The following is a 22077-nucleotide window of genomic DNA, read 5'->3' as shown; positions in this document are numbered from 1 at the left end:
CAGAAGTGTTCTTGTCTTTAACACTCAGATGCCCAACTCCCAATGGGGTCTAAACCCAAATAAATCTGTAAACTCATAAATTGTTCGCCCTCTATAACACTGATAGAGAGATATGCACAGCTGTTTGCCCCTCCCCCAGGTATTAACACATACTCTGAGTTAATTAGTAATTAAAAAGTGATTTTATTAAATACAGAAAGTAGGATTTAAGTGGTTGCAAGTAGTAACAAACAGAACAAAGTGAATTACCAAGTAAAATAAAATAGAACTTGCAAGTCTATGTCTAAGAAACTTAATACAAATAACACCTCACCAGTTCCAGTAAGCTTCCTTTTACAGACTAGTCTCCTGCTAGTCTGGGTCCAGCAATCACTCACACCCCCTGTAGTTATTGTCCTTTGTTCCAGTTTCTTTCAGGTATCTTTGGGGGTGGAGAGGCTCTCTCTTTAGCCAGCTGAAGACCAAATAGAGGGGTCTCCTGGGGGTTGAAATAGACTTTCTCTTGAGGGTGGAGACCCCCTCCTCACTCCTATGCAAAGTCTAGCTCCAAGATGGAGTTTTGGAGTCATATGGGCAAGTCACATGTCCATGCATGACTCAGAACTACAGGTAGGAGCCATGGTTCACATGCTACCTTGAACGTCCTCAAGTAGACTTCTTATGTGGATTGGAGCCTTCCAAGATCTATTGTTCTTTAAGTGCTTCTTGATTGGGCACTTAACTTTGCAAATTCCTTTCTAAAGAAGCTGTCCAAATGCCTTACAAATCTTACTTAGAAATCAAGCAAGTATACAGCCAATATTCATAACTTCAAGTACAAAAATGATATATGTGTACAAATAGGATGAATAGATTCAGTAGACCATGACCTTTACAGAGATAAGTTACATGGCACATGTAGCATAAAACATACTCCAGTTATGTCATATTCCCATAAAGCATTATTGGATACATCATCACAATATAAACCCTCCTGCTTCAGGATGTAATCCAGCCATGAACTGAGGGTTAAAAGGAAAAAGCCCTATGGGTGGGTTATTCTGTAATTGTCCATTACAAGGTTTCTTGCATCTTCCTCTGACCCATCTGGTACTGGCCATGGTCAGAGACAAGGTACTGGCTAGTTGGAGCACTGTTCTGATCTGCTATGTAAGTTCTTATACTCCTAACTGCCAGGTCAATGGCTCATGCTCTGCTCATCTAATCCTCCCTACCCCACTCCTTTCATTTTCTTCTAAAAAAAAAAAAAGCTCCTAGAAATAAAATGCAAACCATTGTTTTAACTCCTTAGTTCTAATGTACATTGATAACTGGAGGCAACATTAAAGAGTGTCACTGCTTCTGGATCACTGAAACTTTTGGGTAGCACTGCCAGCTCTGCAGCTCCTCCGAGCCTGATGCTGAGTGGTACCTGGGTCTGTGTGTGTCAGACCCTTCTTACCCAAGCACTAGTCCTGCTTGAATGTGTGTATGCCTAGGTGCCCAGGGCTGACAGTCATCTTACTCAGGAACCAGCTGTGCCCGGCTGTGGGTGCATTCAGATGCCCAATGGTGGCAGAACCAGGCACCATCTGTGCCCAGCCTCAGATATATTTATATGCTACTAATGACTGTACTGAGGAGCTGGCTATTCAAACTGAGTTGAGTGTAATGTCTGATACCTGTATGTTTCAGGTAGAGGCAAAGTCCCCTACACTATGTGGATGATAATGCAAACACATGTAAAACCCTCAGAGAGTCACTTTCTGAACATTAGTATTCATGTATCCAGACCCTGGGAAGGATGGAGTAGTGAGGCCATCACAGAGAGATTAGGCACTTGTCTATTCTCCAGTTGTCACAGCCCCAGATGTGGGAAAGTCTTGTGAGATGTAGAGATGCACTGAATGCTGGATGTATTCAACAGCACAAGTGAGCACTGAAACACAAAGATGCGGGGCTCAAGAGGAGCAGTCAGATTTCTCCTTTCAGAGTGATTCAGAAGGGGTTTTCTGCAATGCGAATAAAGCCAGGACAGTCTGAGCTGAAGCGTATCCATAAGTTCCACCTTCTTACATCACCCACCTCAAGCTGAGGAACTTCTAGGATACAGCCTTGAGCTCCCTTTCCTGAGCTAAGGGGCACCTCAGAGAACCTCTACCAAGGCTGATGCTTGGTTGAAACAGAGTCTGGATCTGAAATCTATCTGGGTATTTATACTATGCTCATCACAACTGTATCTGAGTGCCTTGCAGAATTCCATGGGTCTGCCAAGTAGTCTAATCAATGCTGTTTTGTTGTTCTGTCCGTCTACCTATCTTCTGTCTCTCTTTAGGCATTTACGTTGCACACATTGTCTAGGATTCTCTTGTTCTGGATTGTGGGGAAGGGTGTATAAGACATTTAATATTATTTATTGGCAAGTCTGGCAAGGAAGGCAGCAGTGAGATTTGCGATCATTTTAACCTCTCATGGAAGGATAATCCAAAGCTACAGGCTGTCTGCTTAGAAAGTTCTGCCTCCTGTAGCTGACAGTTCCACTGCTCCTGGGGACACAACTACTGTGGCTGCAGAGAGAACCTGGGCCCAAACCATGAATGATCATATATTGAATGGGGAGCCCTTGTATACTGTCCCGAGCACCAGGAAGGTGTGCTTGTGCTTCCTGCATTGTATAACGGGTAAGCTGACATGTTTTTAACTGGCTGGAGGCTTTTCAGCACTGGTGGGTGAAGTGGGTTACCATTGAGCAGGGAGGTCACAGGGAATCGATCACAGGGAATCAGTGAGGAAGAACTGTTCCCACACAAATGGAGAGCTGACACAGTAGAGTTCATTGGGTAACATTTCTTGCTTTTTTCTCAGCTCCAGCTCTCAGAAACAGCTGGCACATCAGCAGTCCCCAAGTCCTAGGGTGTTCCTGTATAACAAGTACCATCATCAAAACAACTGCTGAGTGGCAACTGTTGAGGGTCAGCTCTTCATCTTCAAGAGTGGAAAAAACGATGAATGGAAGCTGTGTCTCTGAGCAGGATGGGGATAGCTCAAGTTCAGGACACTCAGGTGGGCAGAAAGAAGAGCCCTGTCTCCAAAGAGACTCGTTGTTCTCTTCCCCCAGTGTGTCCATCATATCACAACTCCTCAGCCAGACAATTGCTAACAGGGGACTGGATCCAAACTTTCTTTTCCCTTCCTCGCAGACAACAGAATCACCCCAGGAAGCCAGGGACTGCCCATCTTTTAAGGAAGGGACACCAACCCTGGCCTCCCCTATGTGCTACACTCCAATCTCCAGTTTTGGTGACACAGACCAGTTCTATAATGAACACTTACGAGCTAAGAGGGCCAGAGTGGAAAGCATTATCCGAGGTATGAGCCTCTCACCAAACCCTACCACACTTGGTACCAATGAGGAAAGAGACAGAGAATGCCCTGTGGAGAAAAGAAGTGAGAACTACAGGGAGAACAAGAGAAAGCAGAAGCTTCCCCAGCAGCAAAGCCCACATGTAGCACAGCTTGCAGGAAGAGGCAGGAGCAGCGCCAAGGCAGAGGAGTGCCACCAACTGAAGGAACAGCTTCAAGTTTTGCAGCAGCAGCTGAGGCAGCTTCAAGAGAAATTCTTGCAGGTTTATGAGTTCAGTGATTCAGATCAAAGCCACAAAGGGATGGAGAAGACTATGCAATTACTGAAGGGGAAGTGTGGAGACAGTCTAGATGAAAGCTGTCAGGCTGCTACCAGTGACCAACACAGAACTCTTCTCTGGAGGAGCATCTCAGGGATGGAAGGCCACAAAGTGTCAGAAGAAGAAAGGAGAATGGGGGATCTGGGTGAACTGTCCTCTGAAAAAAGAACATTTTCTGAGACATTAAAGCATGAGCTAGCCACAGTGGTATCTCAGGCTGTGGACACGGTTTTGAAAAAAATATTGTCCAAGCCATCAGGCCATCTGGCTCAGCTGTACAACAGCCTCCTAATCTCAGCACCAGACAGCAGAAGAGAGGATTTTGCCGCTGAGGAATATTCCAGCAGAAAATGGCTTCCTGGGGCTTCCTCCCAAAATTTGGTAAATTCACTGACTGAAGCCCATACAGAGGCCTTGTCGCTAGTCATGGATAAGTCTCCAGACTTTCATGTTCACCCGATCAGTTCAAGAATGGCTAGAAAACCCTGCCATGTACCTAACATGAATCACCCCTCGGTCATGACTTCTCAAGTTCAAGAAAAACAGATTCTTAGCCAGCTACTAGAGTACAGTCAAAATGGCCATTGGAACAGCAGCTCTCATAGAATTGCCCCAGACAGGTCTTCTGAAGAGTCCCTAGATCTCCCTTGGAGAGCAGTCAAATTGAAGTCATCAGTCATGAGACACCAGCAATATCCAATGTCCCTTAACACCGCTGAAATGGAAAGTTTGGCTCTTCTTCCAGCCAGGAAGGCAGAATGTGGAGAGCTGCAGACTGTGATGGATGGAGTGCCCTTCTCCTCAGTCCATATATCCTTTAGTGACCGTTAAAGATCAGCAGTTAGAGCCTCAAGCATGAGTAGCAGCTCTTAAGGTTGCCCCCTCACCTACATGCATGAATCAGAGATAGTACGGGGCTGATTAGCTAACAGGGTTTCATGTACTACTGTGAGAAAGCAGGTCATGAGGCTCCCCTTTCACATGGTGCTGGCAGAGGAGCCTGGGCAGGAGAATCAGCTGTCTCAGATCTGAACCCTCCTGAAGGCCTAACACATAAGCTCCCTCTTCTCCATTCAGGAGGGCTGTACTGGGCTCTATTCAGAGCTCACTTTTGTTACTCCTGGTTGACCAGAAGGTGGCGCTATTAGCTAACACTGCTCACGTGCAAGACAGAGAGCTCTCACTGCAGAAGACAGAGTTCTCAGCCTGCCGGAGCTCCCTCCCCCATCAGAGACCCCATTAGTGACCAGTGCTCCCCAGGACAGGCCCATGGACTGAAGCTTTCTTCCCACCCAGAGCGAACACATTTGATTTTCAGCAAAACTGTCCAGTGGACTAGCAAAAGGCCCATTTTGGTGCTAATGCTCAGCACATCCAATATTAGGGTTGCCAGGGGTCTGTCTGTTTTGGACCGGAATGCCTGGTCGAAAAGGGACCCTGGTGGCTCTGGCTGGCACTGCTGACTGGGTCATTAAAAGTCCCATCAGCAGCGCAGTGGGGGCAGGGGCTAAGGCAGGCTGCCTGCCTGCCCTAGCTCTGTGTGGCTCCCAGAAGCGGCTGCCAGGTTCTTGCAGCCTCTAAGTGCATGGGCAGCCAGGGAGGCTCTGCACGCTGACCCTACCCTAAGTGCCAGCTCTGCAGCTCCCATTGGCCAGGGATCACGATGGGAGCTGTGGGGGCGGCGCTTGCAGCTGTGAGGGCAGCATGTGGAGCCTCTCTGGTGGTCTATGCGCCTAGGGCTGCAGGGACCTGGTATCTGCTTCCTGGGAACCGTGGTAAGTGCTACCGGGACCCCCACCCCATGAACCCCCTCCCGCACCCAAACTCCCTCCTGGAGCCCACACCCCTGCAACCCCCTGCCCCAGCCCTGAGCCCCCTCCTGCACCCCAAACCCTTCATCGCTGGGCCCACCCCAGAGCCCACACCCCTAGTCAGAGCCCTCACCCCTCCCACACCCCAACCCACTGCCCCAGCCTGGATTCCCCTCCTGCATCCAAACTCCCTCCTGGAGCCCGCACCCCCCCAACCCCTGCCCCAGCCCGGAGCCCTCTCCCACACCCCTCATCCCCAGCCCCACCCCAGAGCCCGCACCCTCAGCCAGAGCCCTCACCCCCCTCCTGCACCCTAACCCTCTGCCCCATCCCGGTGAAAGTGAGTGAGGATAGGGAAGAGTGAGCAACGGAGGGGAGGGGGATGGAGCAAGCAGGGGCAGGGCCTCAAAGAAGGGGTGGGGCTTCAGGGAAGGGGCGGGACAGGGGTGTTCGTTTTTGTGCGATTAGAAAGTTGGCAACCCTATATACATCACATTCCAAAGCACTTTACACACACGAACATATTATCCCTTTCCCTTCTGAGGTAGAGTAAATGGTATCAATGTCTTTATTTCACATGTGACGCTACTGAGACACACAGGTGGAGTGACTTTCCCCAGGCCGAGAGGATGTCGGTGACAGAGCTGGGAATAGAACCCAAGCACTCCTGACTCACAATCCCATTCTCAGGCCAGCTCTTAAATCTTGGTGATCACATGATCCTGGCACTGAAAACAGATTTTCCACATATGTCCACATTACCATCAGCCAGGACGGGGACTCCTGCTGGCTGCGGCTCTCCTGGGATTATCAAGGGGAGAAGCGTTCACTAGTGGAGTCTTAATTGGGGTCAGATAATTAGAGGATCCCCTCAGATGGGGATTCCTCAGGAAGCACCCTTCTTCCATCACCCCTTTACCATACAGCAGAGAGTGGGTTGTCTGTGCAGAAGAGACATCACAGGTAAAGATGGTCATGCTGGAGGCATCCTCAGGAGTGTCTGGCCTTGTGCAAATTCAATGATTTGTATGTGCAGGCAAACAGGAAACAGTTTTTCCTTGACTCTGGGGTAAATCCAGGAGGCTCTGACCCCTGGCCACCTGAAGAAGGCCAAGCTGATGTTCTTCTTCACTCGCTACCCCAGCTCCACTCTGTTGAAAACCTACTTCCCTGATGTCCAGGTACAGCTGCTTAACCCAGCCCTGCTGCCAACCAAGCCCAACTGGCAGTGCTGCCAACCTCAAAGCTCCCGTTTTTGCCGATCGCATGTGAAAAGTAGCCCAAAAGTCACCAAAAGACAGTTTGCTTCCAAAAGCCCCAATTTTTGCCTTTTCAAAGAAATCACCATGGTTGGCAACACTGGCAGCGGCTGCTCACTTGCACGCGGGCCACTTCTGGGTTTATACCCCATTGCTGCCTCCCCATTGGCTACCTCCCCACCCAATTGGAGACATCCCACAGCCAAAAGTAGGGTAATCAGATGTCCTGAAATTATCGGGACTGTCATGATCTGAGGGGCTTCATCTTATATAGGCAACTATACCCCCCTCCTCAAAAAAAAAGTGTCCCCATTTTTCACACTTGCTATCTGGTCACCCTGGCCAAAAGGAAGCCCTGCTTTACCACAGCCAGCAGGGCTCTGTTCCCAAGGTGCATGTGCCATGTGGCTTCTGCTGGCCGGGAGAGGCAGACTTAGTCCAGCTGCGCATACACCTCAGTATCTGCTCATTCAAACAGCCATCAGATAACAGCAAAGAGATAGGGACTGGGGAGCAGCAGAGCTCTATGAGTTTGTCTACACGAGCCCTGTAGTGCAGAGTATGAAGATGTGAACTGCAGCTCGCAGAAAAATGCTGCGTGTAAGTATCTCTCCCTCCCTCCCGCCGTGGACGCTGCAGATGTGAACTAAAAGGTGCCCAGTTTGCATGAACATAATCCTCTTCAAACTTATGTGCACGCTGCAATTTACCCCTCTGTAGTCTGCACTGCAGGGTCGCACTGTAGCATAAAAAGCTGCCTGTTGCAGATTCAAGATTGTTTGTCATCGAGGCCTTTCAAAAGTAGCCTAATGAAACATCGCCTAGGGTGGCAACACTGCTTACTGGCCTAATACCCTGGGTTACACTATCTTATGCTAGAAGGCACGAACTCACAATGTTGTAGGTCCTCTATGTGCTTTAGCGGCCCTTATGGCTGAGCAGCACTGTCTTTTCATTGGGCTCTCCCCACCTTGCCAGCGATAGAGCGGGTGCAGGGACAGCAGCTGCTTCAAGAAGTGTGTGTGTACGCAGGGGATAGAACAGAGGAAAGGATGATCAAAATCTCGGGGTAGGAATGAGCATCCAGATGGTCCTCTGCAGCCTTACCAGCTACCCCTGCTGCACATACACATCCCTGTGTAAAGGACATGGGGCATGGCTAGATGGGATGCTTTTGCCAGGGCTGATGGATCAAAGCAAAGTTCAAGCTAAGATTCCTGGGCACCATCTGTGACATATGTACCAGGACTGTACTATCCTCCCAGCTTGCTGATTAATTCTGCCCCCTCCGACACTGAACCCCTGAATAGAATTCCTCTGCATTGATTACATGGTCTCAGGTGCAAGGCAGCATTTCAGCTATTCTTATGCGGTGGGGGTGGGGGTGGGGAGGGGGAACAGGCAAAATACAAGGAGAATCTTTCCTTCTCTGTTGGCAGATGATCACTGAATTTCACCCAGTCATTCCCCAGGTGAACTGTCGGGGGCCGTGTGTGTGTGTGTGTGTTGTGTTTTTGAGGAAGCTGAATGGGTTCTTTCACATTTTTGGTATCTAAGATTTCTACATTTATTTTCTTTGCTGAAATCTGGTTCTTTCTCATGGCGTCCAATGGGAACAGGGGTATGTTTAACCCTTCCTTGTTCCTCTGGTGCATGTCCTTTCACAGTTCAACCGCTGCATCACTTCCCAGCTCATCAAGTGGTTCAGCAACTTCCGTGAGTTTTACTACATCCAGATGGAGAAGTTTGCCCGACAAGCCATCTTGGAGGAAGTCACGGATTCCAAACACCTGATGGTTTCTCGGGACTCTGAGCTCTTCAGGGCCCTCAACATGCACTATAACAAGGGGAATGACTTTGAGGTAAGACTGTGCTCAGACAGGATGGAAATGTCGGGGTGCCCTGGAGTGCACCTAGCCAATGTGTCTGCAAGCTGGGATCAGTGCCATCCCTTAGCTCCCATCACAGAGCAAAGGGATAGAGGGGAAAACAAGTTCTGACCATAATTACAAAGGACAGAAAAACCAGGCCATCACTAGCACACGTAACAGAGTCAACTGAGTTTGTGCTCAGCGTTGCTTGTAATCATTTGACTTAGGGGCTTGATGGTAAAAAGACAACTGCAGGCAAGTCACTTATGGGCTGATTTTCACAGGCACTGTACACCTGCAGATCCCGTTGTTTGCAAAGGCTGCTGGGAAATCAGCCCATGCATACTTCGCACTTGTCATCTTCAAAGCATTTTACAAATATTGATGGATTTCTCCTCACAGCTTCCAAGAATGTGAGTGAGGCATTAGTCTCACTGTAGAGATGGGGAATCCAAAATACAGAGAGGGTAAGTGACTTGCCCCAGGCCACACATTGGGAGTCGTGTCACAGCTGGGATTGGGACTTCCTGGTTCCCAGTCCCGTGCTTACTCTGCTTGATCAGACCTCTCCATCCAGTTATCTGTATTCTTATCCAGTGCCCATCTCCATGGTCATCAAGTGTCCAAGTCTCAGGAGGGACTTGTCACCCCCACGTGCCGAGATGAAACTCTGACTTTCTTCGCGAAAGCTTTAACTCTGAGATATGAAGGGCTGGACTCTGGGCAGTGCCTTATGTACTCTGGGACAACCTGCCATCTTACGGCCCTCATGGGAATCACCATCGACTCAGAGGGGGCAGTCTGAGCTGTATGTCCACTTAGCGCTGAATCACAGGCTCCTTATGTGGGAACATTACGAGTGCTCACCCATCACCCTCTAGGGCAGGACTAACCAGATCTTCTCCACGAAATGGAGGAACTATAGCAAAATTCTGCCCTTGCTGTCTGAGGATGAAACTGTGACCTGGTTGGGAAGAACCGTATGGGAAAGTAGTAGAGGTTATTTGAGGGAATCAACCACCCTGCTAACCTGAATGAGCAGCTGGGCTACTTGTCTGGGAGGGAAGATTGGAGAGAGGTTCAGCTGCTGGGGAGCTGGGTATCCACCCCTGGGGGAGCTGGGAAGGCTGCCAGTATCTGTGTCTGCCAGGGGGGAGACCAGAAGAACTCCCTCTTCTTGTGTATGTTTGGCAGGGTGTGCAGCAGCCCTTCCCATTCTCCTCCTAAGTCTCCCTCTCTCTTTGTCTGCAGGTCCCTGATCGCTTCCTGGAGGTTGCTAGCATGACCCTGCGGGAGTTCTTTAGTGCTGTCAGGGCAGGGAAGGACTCTGACCCCTCCTGGAAGAAACCCATTTACAAAATTATTTCAAAACTGGACAGTGACATCCCAGATGTGTTTAAATCTTCCCGCTGCCTCCAAGAACTACTCCAGAGTTAAATCTGCATGGGAAGTGGCCTAAGACTATGTCATGCTGCAGCTTGATCAGAGAGAGGCTGGCCTGAGCTATGTAGCTGTTGAACCCAGCCTACATTGTGGGTAATGTTACTAGTATAAGACAGCAATAGCACCATTTCTTATGACGATATCTAATCTGGCCTGAAGCGTGCTCTCCCCTCTGGAGAGGTCTATTACATACTTGAATTGCCAGTATTTTATGTCATTCGTTATACCAGCGGTCCCCAAACTTTTTACCTCAGGGGGCCGGCAGCTAGGTGCTGGGAGCAGAGCGCCGGGCTCGGGACTGGGACTGGAGCCCCTGGTACAGGGCCAGCAGCTGGGGCCGGGAGTGGAGCTGGGTGGCGCTCCCTCTCCGCCCTCCTCCCCCCAGCCATGTCCCCCCGAATGTTTGTTCATGCCCCCCGACGGGAGTGCGCCCCACAGTTTGGGGACCTCTGTGTTACTTTGTAGCTCAAAGCAAGTGAGGCCTCATGCCTTAGACCTATAGGGAAGAAGGATGGTGGTTATGTCATCTGGCTGGAAGATCTACGTTCTATTCCTAGCGCTGCCCTAACACGCTGTGTGAGCTTGGGCAAGTCACCTTCCCTCTCTGTGCTTTGGTGTCCCCGTCTGTAAAACAGGGCTAATATCATTCCTGTTTATAAATCACAGAGGTCCCTGATGGAGGGTCTTAATAAAGTGCAACGAATTCTTGGCCAAGTGAAGCGAGGTCCTACACTCAACAGCATTTCTGTTTTACCATCTGTTTGGAGGTAATACGATAAATTCTGAATACTGCAATGAACAGTTCCAAAATTTCAGGCCCCAGGACTAGCATCAAATATCAACAGGACTATCAACACGCCCATGTGATAGATGCAAAACACTTATTCCTACAATGGAGCTCGTAATGGAACGGATGGAGGAAGTGGGTAGCATCAGAGAATACAGGTCCCTTTCCTGGCTCCCCAGCTGCCTCCTGTAAGAGCGCCTCTTAGCCTTTGCATGCTGGATCCAAACATTTGAGTGGACTTTTTAGTGTGCATTTGTGAAATAGTATATCAGAAGAGATGTCTAGCCAATGACTCTCTCCTTTGCTGTCGCAGGAGAAAGGGGGGGGGGTGGAGAAGGGAGGTTTGAGCAGCTGACCAGAGCAGAGCCCCACGATCAGCTGCCGTTAATGCAATTGATATTATTCTTTAGTGCCATCCTTGATCAGACACTTGCCTAGGGGTAGAAACTCACTGAACTTACGACATTAAGCTCCAAGTTCTCTTTGCACTGACTTGTATTTCTGTTGACATGAATTCCTTCACATCCTGGTGCCACATTTAACCTTCCTAACTGATAAAAGAGGAGAAACCACTTGGTTCCCTCTTGTGCCAGCACTGATGGTTATGATTTAGGGTCTGTCAGTCCTGCATCCCTGCTTTTTCCAAATCAAACTATAACTCCTCTTTTCTGTGATGAAAGAGGCTGGGATGTTTGCACCCCTTACTAAGCCAAGTGGAAGGCCTGTTCCATCACCACACACACCTATATAGTAGTTTCGCAGATACTCACAAGGGTTACTGGTCTTATCTCCCAACAGTCTAAAATGCAGATATGCATTCTGGATAATACTGAAAAGCTCTGTGAGCCATTTCATTCAATGTACAGGTGTAGTTGAAGATCTTCTAGTAGAGCTTTTTGGATGGAACATATAAAGACTTGAAGTCATTGCACACGTCCCTACCCACCACTCTCATTTCCAGGAGCGTCATGTGCAATCCAAGAGATATGGAATCTCTCTTCCAGAAGTAGGGTGACCAGACAGCAAGTGTGAAAAATCGGAATGGGGGTGGGCAGTAATAGTTGCCTATATACAAAAAAGCCCCAAATATCGGGACTGTCCCTATAAAATTGGGACATCTGGTCACCCTATCCAGAAAAGACAGAGCAAAGTGCAGCCCTAGAGCTGTCCCCCAAAGCTCTGGCAGATCTCGCTCGCTGAGGACTTCACAAAATGACTATGCCAGACTAAATGGGATGCCAGCATGAGTTACATATTCTCTTTTCCAGAGCTGTCTTTAGAGCCGAAAGAGAATTAAGGCTGGTGGTCTGTCATGGTAAAAGATGCAACAAACTAATGGAGGGAAATGTCAAAAGGTCATTTTGAGAATATATCCTTTATTTTGCAATTAAAAGTATTTAAAACCATTAAAAATCCCAGCTCACTCTCCCTCCTTTGCTACAACAGACATACATGAAGTCAAACAAACATTCACATAATCTTGATCAATATCTAGCTGGCTGGGATGCCAGCTGGAGACTTTTTGTAGAAAAACACCCGTGTCTCACATTCTGAGTGATAGTAGCCCCCAGTCTGGAAGGAATTTAGCATGTGACTAATCTGAAGTCATTGGGATCATGCATATGCTTAACATTGGGCAAAGGCTTAAATACCTCTCTGAATCCAGCCCAGTATCATGAGTTCATCCTCATCAGCCTACGCTGCTCTTTGTTGCCACCCAGGATGCTCCTCCAAAGCCTCCTCCCCACACCAATCATTTTACAGCTCCCCACTGATGACTTCGCCTCTCCCAAGTGCGTCTTCCTCCAGCCACTTCATAAAACCAGGCTGGTAACTGCCAACTAAAGCTGAGAGGTCCACCAGCTCCCAGCCTGCCGTACCTCAGGGGCTAACGTCCTACGTGATGGATCTCTTGCTTGCTTCGATAGATTGCTCAAAATTCTCATTTTGCTTGAAGCTAACAACTGAAGCAATCCATCTCGTGTATGACTAGTAGTGGGCTGCCCTTTCCTGTCATATTTGCTGGGACAAAATGCTCAGCCTTAAATTTATTATGCCTTTTTTAGATGCTCACAAAAATGGAAGTGGATGATGGACAATGTGAATATGACTAAATACCAAAGTATTGGGACTGGAGCAGTGTGATTTTGCAATGGTTTGTTAACCTCTTTTTTTCTGGAGGTGACCACCCTCTTCCTCAGCATTTGAATAGGAAAGGCCTTTACAGACCACTAGCCTAGATTTATACGTCCCTTTCCTTCCGGAGTCCCAGCTGGCCAGGGGCACACTTCCACTATCTAGAAGGGATGGGGAACAGCCAAGACTAACCCTGTGGTTTGGCTAGCAAATGGTGTCAGAGCAGCAACTCACAGAAGCTCTCCTGCTCCTAGAGCTGAACAGCATCACCCATGTAAAGCACTTCAGCTCCATCAGCGTTAGAAGCAAGGGACTCAAGGTCTCACTTCCCTGTCATAGGACTCCCCAAAGGCCATCCATGCTGGGAATTGATTTGTCTCAGTGAGGAAAGTGTTCTTTACAGGAAATCCTGAAAAAGGTTCTTCTCTCACCTGTCATTCCTCAGTTTTGAAGTCTTTGAGGAAAGCCCTACCTAACCGTATAAATAGAAACAGTTACTGTGAGATCAGATACTACGGACAGGCCATATAAGTATCTTAACAAACAGATACACCAATTCCTTATATCCCTCCTTCCAGTCTGTAGAGATACAGGCTGAGATTCTGTACTACAGCTCCATGAGGTGCAGCACAGTAAGGTGCAGTCTAAGGCTAAAGGAGCAAAGGTGTCTTTAACCACTTTTGCACCCATCTGATTCTAGGCTGCTCTGGGGGCCAATGCAGCCACCAGCATAGAGCACCAGAAACAGCTCTAATTTTTCTCTCCTTCCCTCCTATAGGTCGCACTGCAGCCTGCAGCAGCTGAGAATCCCCATAACTGTGTACACTAGGGGGACTCACCTCCTACCCACCCATAAGACACCCCCTACACTGGCGCTTGTGAAATCCTGCATAGTGCCTGCACCAGAGGAAATTCTCCTCCAGTCAGATAAATGGCTTTCATGGAGTACAGGGGCATAGAGAAGCTGCTGGAAGAAGGCAAATGCCTTCCACAGACTGCCGCCACTGAAACTTGTTCCTGATCAACTTAAATCAATACATTTTTCAAAAACATTAGTTATAAAAAAAACTGAAAGTGAAGCAGTCTGACTTAAGGAAACAACAGAAATCTACCAAGTATTAGGATGTGGTTAAAAAAACCCTATGCATGAGAGAGTCTGGAAATGGTTAAGATTTCAAAAACCAATCTTCACTCTGCCATTTACCCTCATTTCTTTGCCCCTGGCTGAGACTCCCATTCCTGCAATGACCCCTCTGCAAAGCCCGATATCAGTGGGGCTTCATTTGGGCACAGAGAGCTGTACACAAGCAGCTCATTGTAGGACTGGGACCTAAATTGTACAGTGAAAAACGTAAGTCGTTCCTTTTGTGTCAGGAACTGCCTCAATCCGGTGTTTTCTTGTAAATAATCTACCCTACACTCACCCTTCTGGCCTGTATCAGACATGGGAGTTAAGGGGCATCTTGCCAGTGCCTGTAGGGCACTTGAGACTTGTAGTCTGCAGCAGTTTAGGCTGGGTTCTTGTATTAGGAGTGTGGGCTCTCTGACCAGTATGGAGAGAATGAATGGGCTCTGGGATATAGACAGGTGGTGAATGTGGGCAGGAGCTTGTGCAGATCACATGTGAAGAGCTTTCTGGCCTGTACTGTGAGGGCAAGGAACATATAGTAACAGGTGTGTCAAATACATTCCAAAACAAAACACCCCACTGCACACCCTTCTCTGCCTGGGAAGAGGATGACAGAACAAACCCCATGTGACAGATGCATAGTCATGTTGCTGAATGTACTACTGGAAGACACTCAGGCCCAGATCCTGAGAGGTATTTATGTACCTAAGTACATTTGAGGAGCTTCAGATACTACGGTGATGAGTGCAGCATAAGAATCTCTACAGAATAGAATAGGAAAGTGTCTAGGCTTCAGCTTCTGGTCAGTGAGAGTGGGGATGAGCGTCCAGGTGAACTGTTTTGGTTTTCTACGGTACTGGGGAATATAGTTGGAAGTTAAGAGTGGTTTGGGGCTGGAGACAAGCGGTAGAGTTAAAGGTGATCTTGGAACCTTCAATGAGTATTTCCAGGATTTTCTGATTTTGTTTAAAGTTTTAAATGACAGGTTTTTCAAACATTTTACAACCTTAATCCCAAATTTACTTACTCAATTTATAAAATAAATACGTAATTCTAATAATTGCTTTATATCACTAGGTATCTCTTGACAATGTGAACTCTAAAGCTTTGGTCTCTGAACTTCTTTTTATCTTTCTTTAAAGAATACCACAATGTTCAAACTGTGTGTCTCTGAACACCATTTTAAAGCACAGTACAGCTGTGGCTAACCATTTAACACCCACCCCCACCAGTCCTCAGACATCCTTTTCCCCTCCATTGACTCTGGAGAAACTGTGAACGGGCCCGTCCCCCTAAGCTGCTACCCTATGCCATCTAAATCCAGTTAAAAGGAAAACAAATAGCCAAATAGCCAATCAGGAAAATCAGAAAGGGCCAGAGCCATCCCTTGGATACGGTGAATAAGGGCAACCGCCCCAGGCCCCACGCTTTGGGGGACCCTGTGCTTCAATAAAATTGTGAGAAGGAGGGTGGGGAGGTGAGGCGGGAGGGCGAGCGGAGTGAGGAGGCGAATGGGGAGGCAAGCGGCAAGCGGGGGCAAGGAGCCCCCTTACCAGAACTTCCACCCAGTGCCTCCTGCCCATCGGCGAGCCCCGGATCAACGCCTCCCCCTCCCTCTCAGCACCTACTGCCTGCCATGGATCAGATGTTTCACCGCATCAGGAGGCGCTGGGTGGGAGGGAAAAGTAGCAAGGGGAGGGGGCAGAATTGGGCAGGGAAGAGGCGGGGTAGGAGCGGAAAGAAGCAGAGCAGGGGTGGGGCCTCGGGGGAAAGGGTAGAATAGAGGCCGGGCCTGGGCAGAGCATCCCCTGGCAGATTAGAAACTCTGCGTCTCTATCCCAGGCTCCACACCCCCCTAGGGACGGCCGTGGAAAGGGCACTTAGAAGCATAGGGATGAGGACCATGAAAGTCATGGACTAAGTATTAAAACATATACCTTCAGGGACAGAGCTGCCTATTAATAATGTTATGTCTGATGGCAGAGGGAATACAATAACCATTTTGGCAGCCAAACTAATGCAGCACATTCCCCAGTAGAGAAGGAAACTGACACCACTTAGAAATGAAATGGGAGAATGTTTCATTCTTCTCTTGGCAAAAGACCCATATTTGTAAATTCCTCTGGATGCAGCTAAATCATTAGGAGATATTTGATACTGGATTACAGAGCACTTCCCACTCTCAGGTTCCATTTGCACAAGGCACTCCTATTTATGGTCCTGATGGAGAGATGTATTCCCTGGGTGATTTGCTTGTTTCTTCCTTTAAAGTATATGTTACTGAATGTCAGTAAGCTGCACTACAGCTGCAGGAGGCAGGGCAAGCCAGTGCTGCAATTTTCTGCTACAATGTTAGCAATACAACAGCTGTATTTCTATTAAATATAGCTAGAACAGCATTACCTCAGCCGAGAAAATACCTCATATCAATCTCTCCTGTCTCTGGTGATGGGACCTCAGGGCTGGGAGGTTGAGAGCCACTGAAGCAGACCTTCCATGCAAGAGATGTCTTTCGAATGAGAGAACGAAAGGTGCATGGTCAGGATACCAACCCCAATCAGGTGCTGTTGGTGAAACCATTTGTAGCCTCTTGGGCTGGCCTGAGTGACACAAAGGCCCACAAGGCACACAACTTTTTATCGCCTGAGCTTGTTCCCCACTTTTATTATTTACATTCTAGTAGTGCCCAGTATGTGCTAGACCTTTTCCTGTCCCAAAGAGCTTTCTAACTAAAAAGACAAACAGTCAAAGCGTTTAGGAAAGGGGTCTGACATACAAACAAAGTGAACAGGGTGATAACTGACACGTTTTGTTAGTTACATTAGTTATTTTGTTGCTTTGTAATTAGTCCAGCAGGAAAATATTATAGAAAATACACTCAACTAGACATGCTAATTGTAAAATTTCTTTATTAAAAATCAATGTTACACTGCATACAAATGTCTGTGGCATTTGCAAAAAAATTATAATCCGAAAGAGACAACCATCACTTGTGATGAGTCCAGTGTTGTCTTGTCTTGTTTCCTTCAAAACCAGAATTGAAGAAGGTCAAAATTAGAAGCTTAGACATTCCCCACATATCTCACTTCCAAACAGACAACCCACTCCCCCAACATCCCCACTTCTAGACAGATTAAATCCAGACACCTGCCATAAGAATCATTCAACCATTTTTTAATTTTTGCATTTATTCCAGCTGTAGCTATTACATTGATTAAACACAGCACACAGAAAACAATTCTTCAGTATGACTCCTTGCACCTTAATTGTATTTATGGTAAATGTGTTACCTACACGGACACCACAGCCAAACAGTGAGAACCCAACAGACAAAACCCCCAACGAGTAACTCCAGGCTATTACTTTTTTTGGTGGCAGCCAAAACAGGGAGATGAGACCGCATGCACCAAGCCAGTGTTACAGATAGATCCTGTGGATATAGTTAATTTGAGCTTGATGAGGTTCCTCTTGGACAAGACAATCCATCCATCCAGTTTGGAGCAATGCAATTGCTTGGAAGGGAACTTTCACAAATAGGAAAGCTTTTCTGTTTTTGCTTTACTCCAGAAAACAAACCAGATGTATTTGCACTGAACAAGCCACTCCAAAAGATTCCCAGCTCAATTAGATTAAGTTTTCTGCTCCTAGTGTGCAGAGCTGCTCTACTCTGCAGGAGACAGCTGCCATGTTCCATTTCAGGATGCCTGCATGTCAGTGAAGGATGAAGTGATCCACATATAAAGTTTGTAGATCAATTGAAGTTTGTAAAACACTTCAGAGTCCTTCAGGATGGAAGACACTAGAGGAAATGTAAAACCATCACAATCTGTCATTTAATGCATCCCCTAGGACTCAGCATATTCTCCAGTGCTTTGTCCACTTCCTTTAGGAAATCAGCTGTTCCCATTTATTTTATTTATTAAGAGATCCACTCTGTTATAAAAGAAATCTTATGTCTTGTTTTACAAACTAAATAGAGATAAAAGTTAGTATGACACAAATACACAATTATAAATTGGCCCATGGAAGTCCCTAAAGCTGTACTGATAAGACCAGCTACCAGTCACTTTCTTCAACTTTGTGATACTGATCACATATTGTGGTTAATGTTTTTCTACTCTTTGTCTTCCTCTTCTGTCTTTTCAGTTGAGTGTCAGTAAAGGGCTTTCATCTCGTTTAGCTGCTAACTTTTGTTTTTCTTACAATTATAAGTGTAACCTGTTTATTAGTTGCCCTATCAAAGCTCTATGCAATATTAAGCTTTTCTTCTTCTTCCTCTTATCTATTTTCCTTATTTTAATATCTTAATTTTGAGTTTAACTTTGACTATTGTTGAAGGCTTTTTCCCTCCTTAATATTAAAAAAAAAGTTCTCAAACTATCAGATTTGGTGGTAGGTGATGACCCTCTTCCAGCACACTCCAAAAAGTTCCACCAGATTTCCAAGTAGTTTTCTTTTTTCCTTCTCCCCTGTAAAAGTCTGATGTGATGAGTTAACTTTTCTAGCACCAGAATTTCTCACATTTTTTTATACCAGTCAGTAGATTTACAGGAGTCACTCCTCTTCCCCCACCTTGCTATAGTAGTTCTAGCAGCAACTAGGAGATGAGTGATCAATTCTTTATGGCTTTTATAAGACACAGTTTTCAGAACAATTTAATAAAAATATGAAAGGGTTATCGGATAGCTGACACCCGATCATCTCTTTTATGGAGTGTCCAACAGCTTTCCGGAGTGTCTGAATTTTTGGGAATGTCCACCATATATATAGAAATCCTCTCATTTCATGACACTTTCTTCAGCATTTGCCCATCCCTATAGCATACCTTCATTTAATTTTAAGAGGAGTTAGGTACCATTGATAAAGAATTTTAATGTAGCTTTCTTTTATTAATGTGTTTATTGACATGTGGTGACCATTGCTCCATATGGTCTCCCATTCCTTAGTTTTGGTGTCTATGCCCAAGGGCAGCTTTCCATCTTTTCATGAATGAAGTTATTTCCCCCGGAGAGAGATTACTTTGGATAGAATGAATGTGTTTCATGCAAGTAGTAAATAGTTTTTCAAATTGTCAATTTTCTGCTTAGATTTGCCTTTTTGAGAGGGTGGGCTGAAAAATGTCTCAACTGCAGCTATTGATATACTAGAATTTTGATATCTTTTGCAACTTGTTGTATTTCATCAAGTTATCTAAATCAATGGCTCTCAACCAGGGGTACGCAGAGGTCTTCCAGGAGGTACATCAGCTCATCTAGATATTTGCTCAGTTTTACAACTGGCTACATAAAAAGCACTAGCAAAGTCAGTACAAACGAAAATTTCATAGACAATGATTTGTTTATACTGCTCTATGACTATACACTGAAATATCAGTACAATATTTATATTCTAATTGATTTATAATTATATGGTAAAAATGAGAAAGTAAGCAATTTTTCAGTACTAGTGTGCTGTGACACTTTTGTATTTTTATGTCTGATTTTGTAAGCAAGTAGTTTTTAAGTGAGCTGAAACTTGGGGGTACGCAAGACAAATCAGACTCCTGCAAGGGCTACAGTAGTCTGGAAACGTTGAGAGCCACTGATCTAAATGTATTTTCTCTAAACAGCTGGCCAAATTTTGATATACCTATAATTTCCCAAATGTCAAAACTTCCTAGAGCAGCATTTCTCAAATGCGGCCACCGTGGCTGCACACGGCCACCAGGGGCTTTTCTTGCAGCCACAGCCTCCTGGGCAGTGATTGGAGGGGGTTGGGCCTTGCCCCCCTCTTGAGACACAATCACTGGAGGAGCAGGCAGCCATCCACTGAGTTCCCCACCTTCCCGGAGGCAGTGAGATCAGACTTCCACCCTGGGGTGGCGGGCAGCAGGCTCCATCTGCGGGGCTGCGTCCCCTAGGCACAGGGCAGTGAGCTCTATCCCCCCCAGCTCACTACCCCCCCCCCATCGTCCCTGCCCCCTGCTGCCTCCCTACCCACCTCCCCATCCAGTGCTTAATTTGTCCCCGGGCTTGCTGGGGCTGAATAAATCTGCTGTGAAAAGTGATATTTGTACATTTGTTAATATCACTTTTCAAAGCAGACTAGTAGCTAGCCGGAAGGCTGTGAAAAGGGATATTAACATACAAATATCACTTTTCACAGCAGCAGTCTTACTACCTAGCAAATCTTGGGGTGAGGGGTGGGGGTGGGGCAAAAGAAACAACAACGAAAAAGACAAGAATGTGCAAAGCACCTTATTTGTGTTTCTATTCTGTATAGGTCCACTAAAGAATAGAGACAATTTTTTATTATTGAGTCAGCAAAAAACCAAAACCCTTCATAAATAAATTACAATGATTTGGACATGTGCATATCTATTTGTTTTCCCCAAAGTTAATTATTTTAGGAAAAATTGTCAGAGCAGCCATCAGCAAGAATTGGTGGCTGCACTCTGAGGCTACCAAAAAAATCTGTTGTGAGAACCCTAGAGGTTAAATTCTCTATTGTTTTATAGTGGCATTAGTGGTAATAGGTATGGGCTTAGCTTTCTAAATAAATTATCCCAAGTTTCTATTGATGCTTTCATAAAAGGAAGGTTTGTATTGATTTTGGCTTATAGAATTTCTTTATACAGGGGATCATGTAGAGTTTAATTACAGTACCATGACTGTGTTCTATCTCTATCTAGTGCTAACTACGGTTTGGGGTTATCCAGTACAGTACATCAGGTTTCCGATCTGACTAGCTAGATAACAGTACTTAATGGCTGGTAAAACCAATCCTCCATTTTGCCATGGCCTTTGTAAAGAAGATTGCATGAGTTTCTTATTTCCACAAATTAATTTATCACAAATTGCCATTGATTTAAGAGATTTCCTGTGACTAAAACTGGGAGTGCTTGGAAAAGGAAGTTAATTCAGGGGTAAGATACTCATTTTAACTGCCACAGTTTTGTCTAACCATGAAATTTCATATTTTGGCTAATTTTCCAGATCTGTTTTGATTTTCTTAATCAAAGGAGTATAATTCATATGTCTTGCCATGTTTTAGAAATGTTTATTCCCAGGTATTTTATTAAAGTATTTCCCATTTGTATCTGTATTTATCTTTTATATCTTTTTGTAGATCAGAACCCTTACTTACATCCAGGAGTTCTGACTTTAAGTCCTGATGCTTTGTCAAATTTTACGATTCCCTCTTGCAACTCTAGTAGGTGTGAGCTGGCTTCATAACAAATACTGTAACATTGTCTGCATGAGAGACTAATGTTTGTTCCCGATTATAATTCCATTTATATTAGGATTATTTCTGATTGGGTGAAGCCTGCCTATATTTCCTCTCTCAATTTCATCCCATTTCTACTTGCTATACTCCCTAGAACCATCCTAAACAATTCCTTCCTCTCCCAGTTGATCACTCTTCAAACATCTGTACACAAATGTTATATATTCCTCCCCCTCCCTGCCCCTTGTTGTTTGCTGGTCAGTGTATTACCTATTTTATTTAATTTTTTTTTATAAGGCAATTCCCTCCCCCTCCTTAACCATTTTTTGTTCTTCTCTGATTTCTCTTATCTTTTTGGTAACAAGAATTGGAAATGAACACTATTTCAAATGCCACTGCATTAGTTACACAATCTTTCTAAATTCATAGTGTTCCCTTGCTATGATACCTGAGCACCTTACAATAAGAAGTGTAGTCATTCCGATACATTTCTCTCTCCACTCCAAGCAGTGGGGTCTGGACTTTGGCTTGTGTTTGTGGGAGTGGTTGTGGGAAGGCTGTTTAAAGAAGTGGCTTTTACACTTTGTTCAGAAGGTGCTGATGTTCACAGTTTTGCGAATATCTTCCATGACACAGTAAATATGTATGGGTAAGTTGCCTAGAAACATTTATCTAGGTTCTGCCTCAATATTATGTCTCTGGACATGCAGCATCAAGCGTCAGTGTCCCATTTTTCTACCAGTGCACATCAGACATATCTAATTTGTTTTCAA

General features: G+C 45.9%; 1 protein-coding gene across 1 annotated transcript; it reads left to right on the top strand.

Moving 5' to 3' along the window:
- The first annotated feature begins 193 nt into the window (after positions 1-193).
- On the top strand, positions 194-11445 carry PROX2 (prospero homeobox 2). Its single transcript, XM_054024947.1, has 4 exons — positions 194-4470; positions 6545-6654; positions 8400-8594; positions 9855-11445. The coding sequence occupies exons 1-4, from the start codon at positions 2985-2987 to the stop codon at positions 10038-10040; spliced, it is 1977 nt and encodes a 658-aa protein (XP_053880922.1). The 5' UTR covers positions 194-2984; the 3' UTR covers positions 10041-11445.
- The last annotated feature ends 10632 nt before the right edge of the window (positions 11446-22077 follow it).

The sequence above is a fragment of the Malaclemys terrapin genome, chromosome 4, assembly GCF_027887155.1.
Source record: "Malaclemys terrapin pileata isolate rMalTer1 chromosome 4, rMalTer1.hap1, whole genome shotgun sequence".
NCBI lineage: Eukaryota > Metazoa > Chordata > Testudines > Emydidae > Malaclemys > Malaclemys terrapin.
The sequence above is the reverse complement of the archived record's forward strand: the minus strand, read 5'-3'. Positions and strand labels throughout refer to the sequence as shown.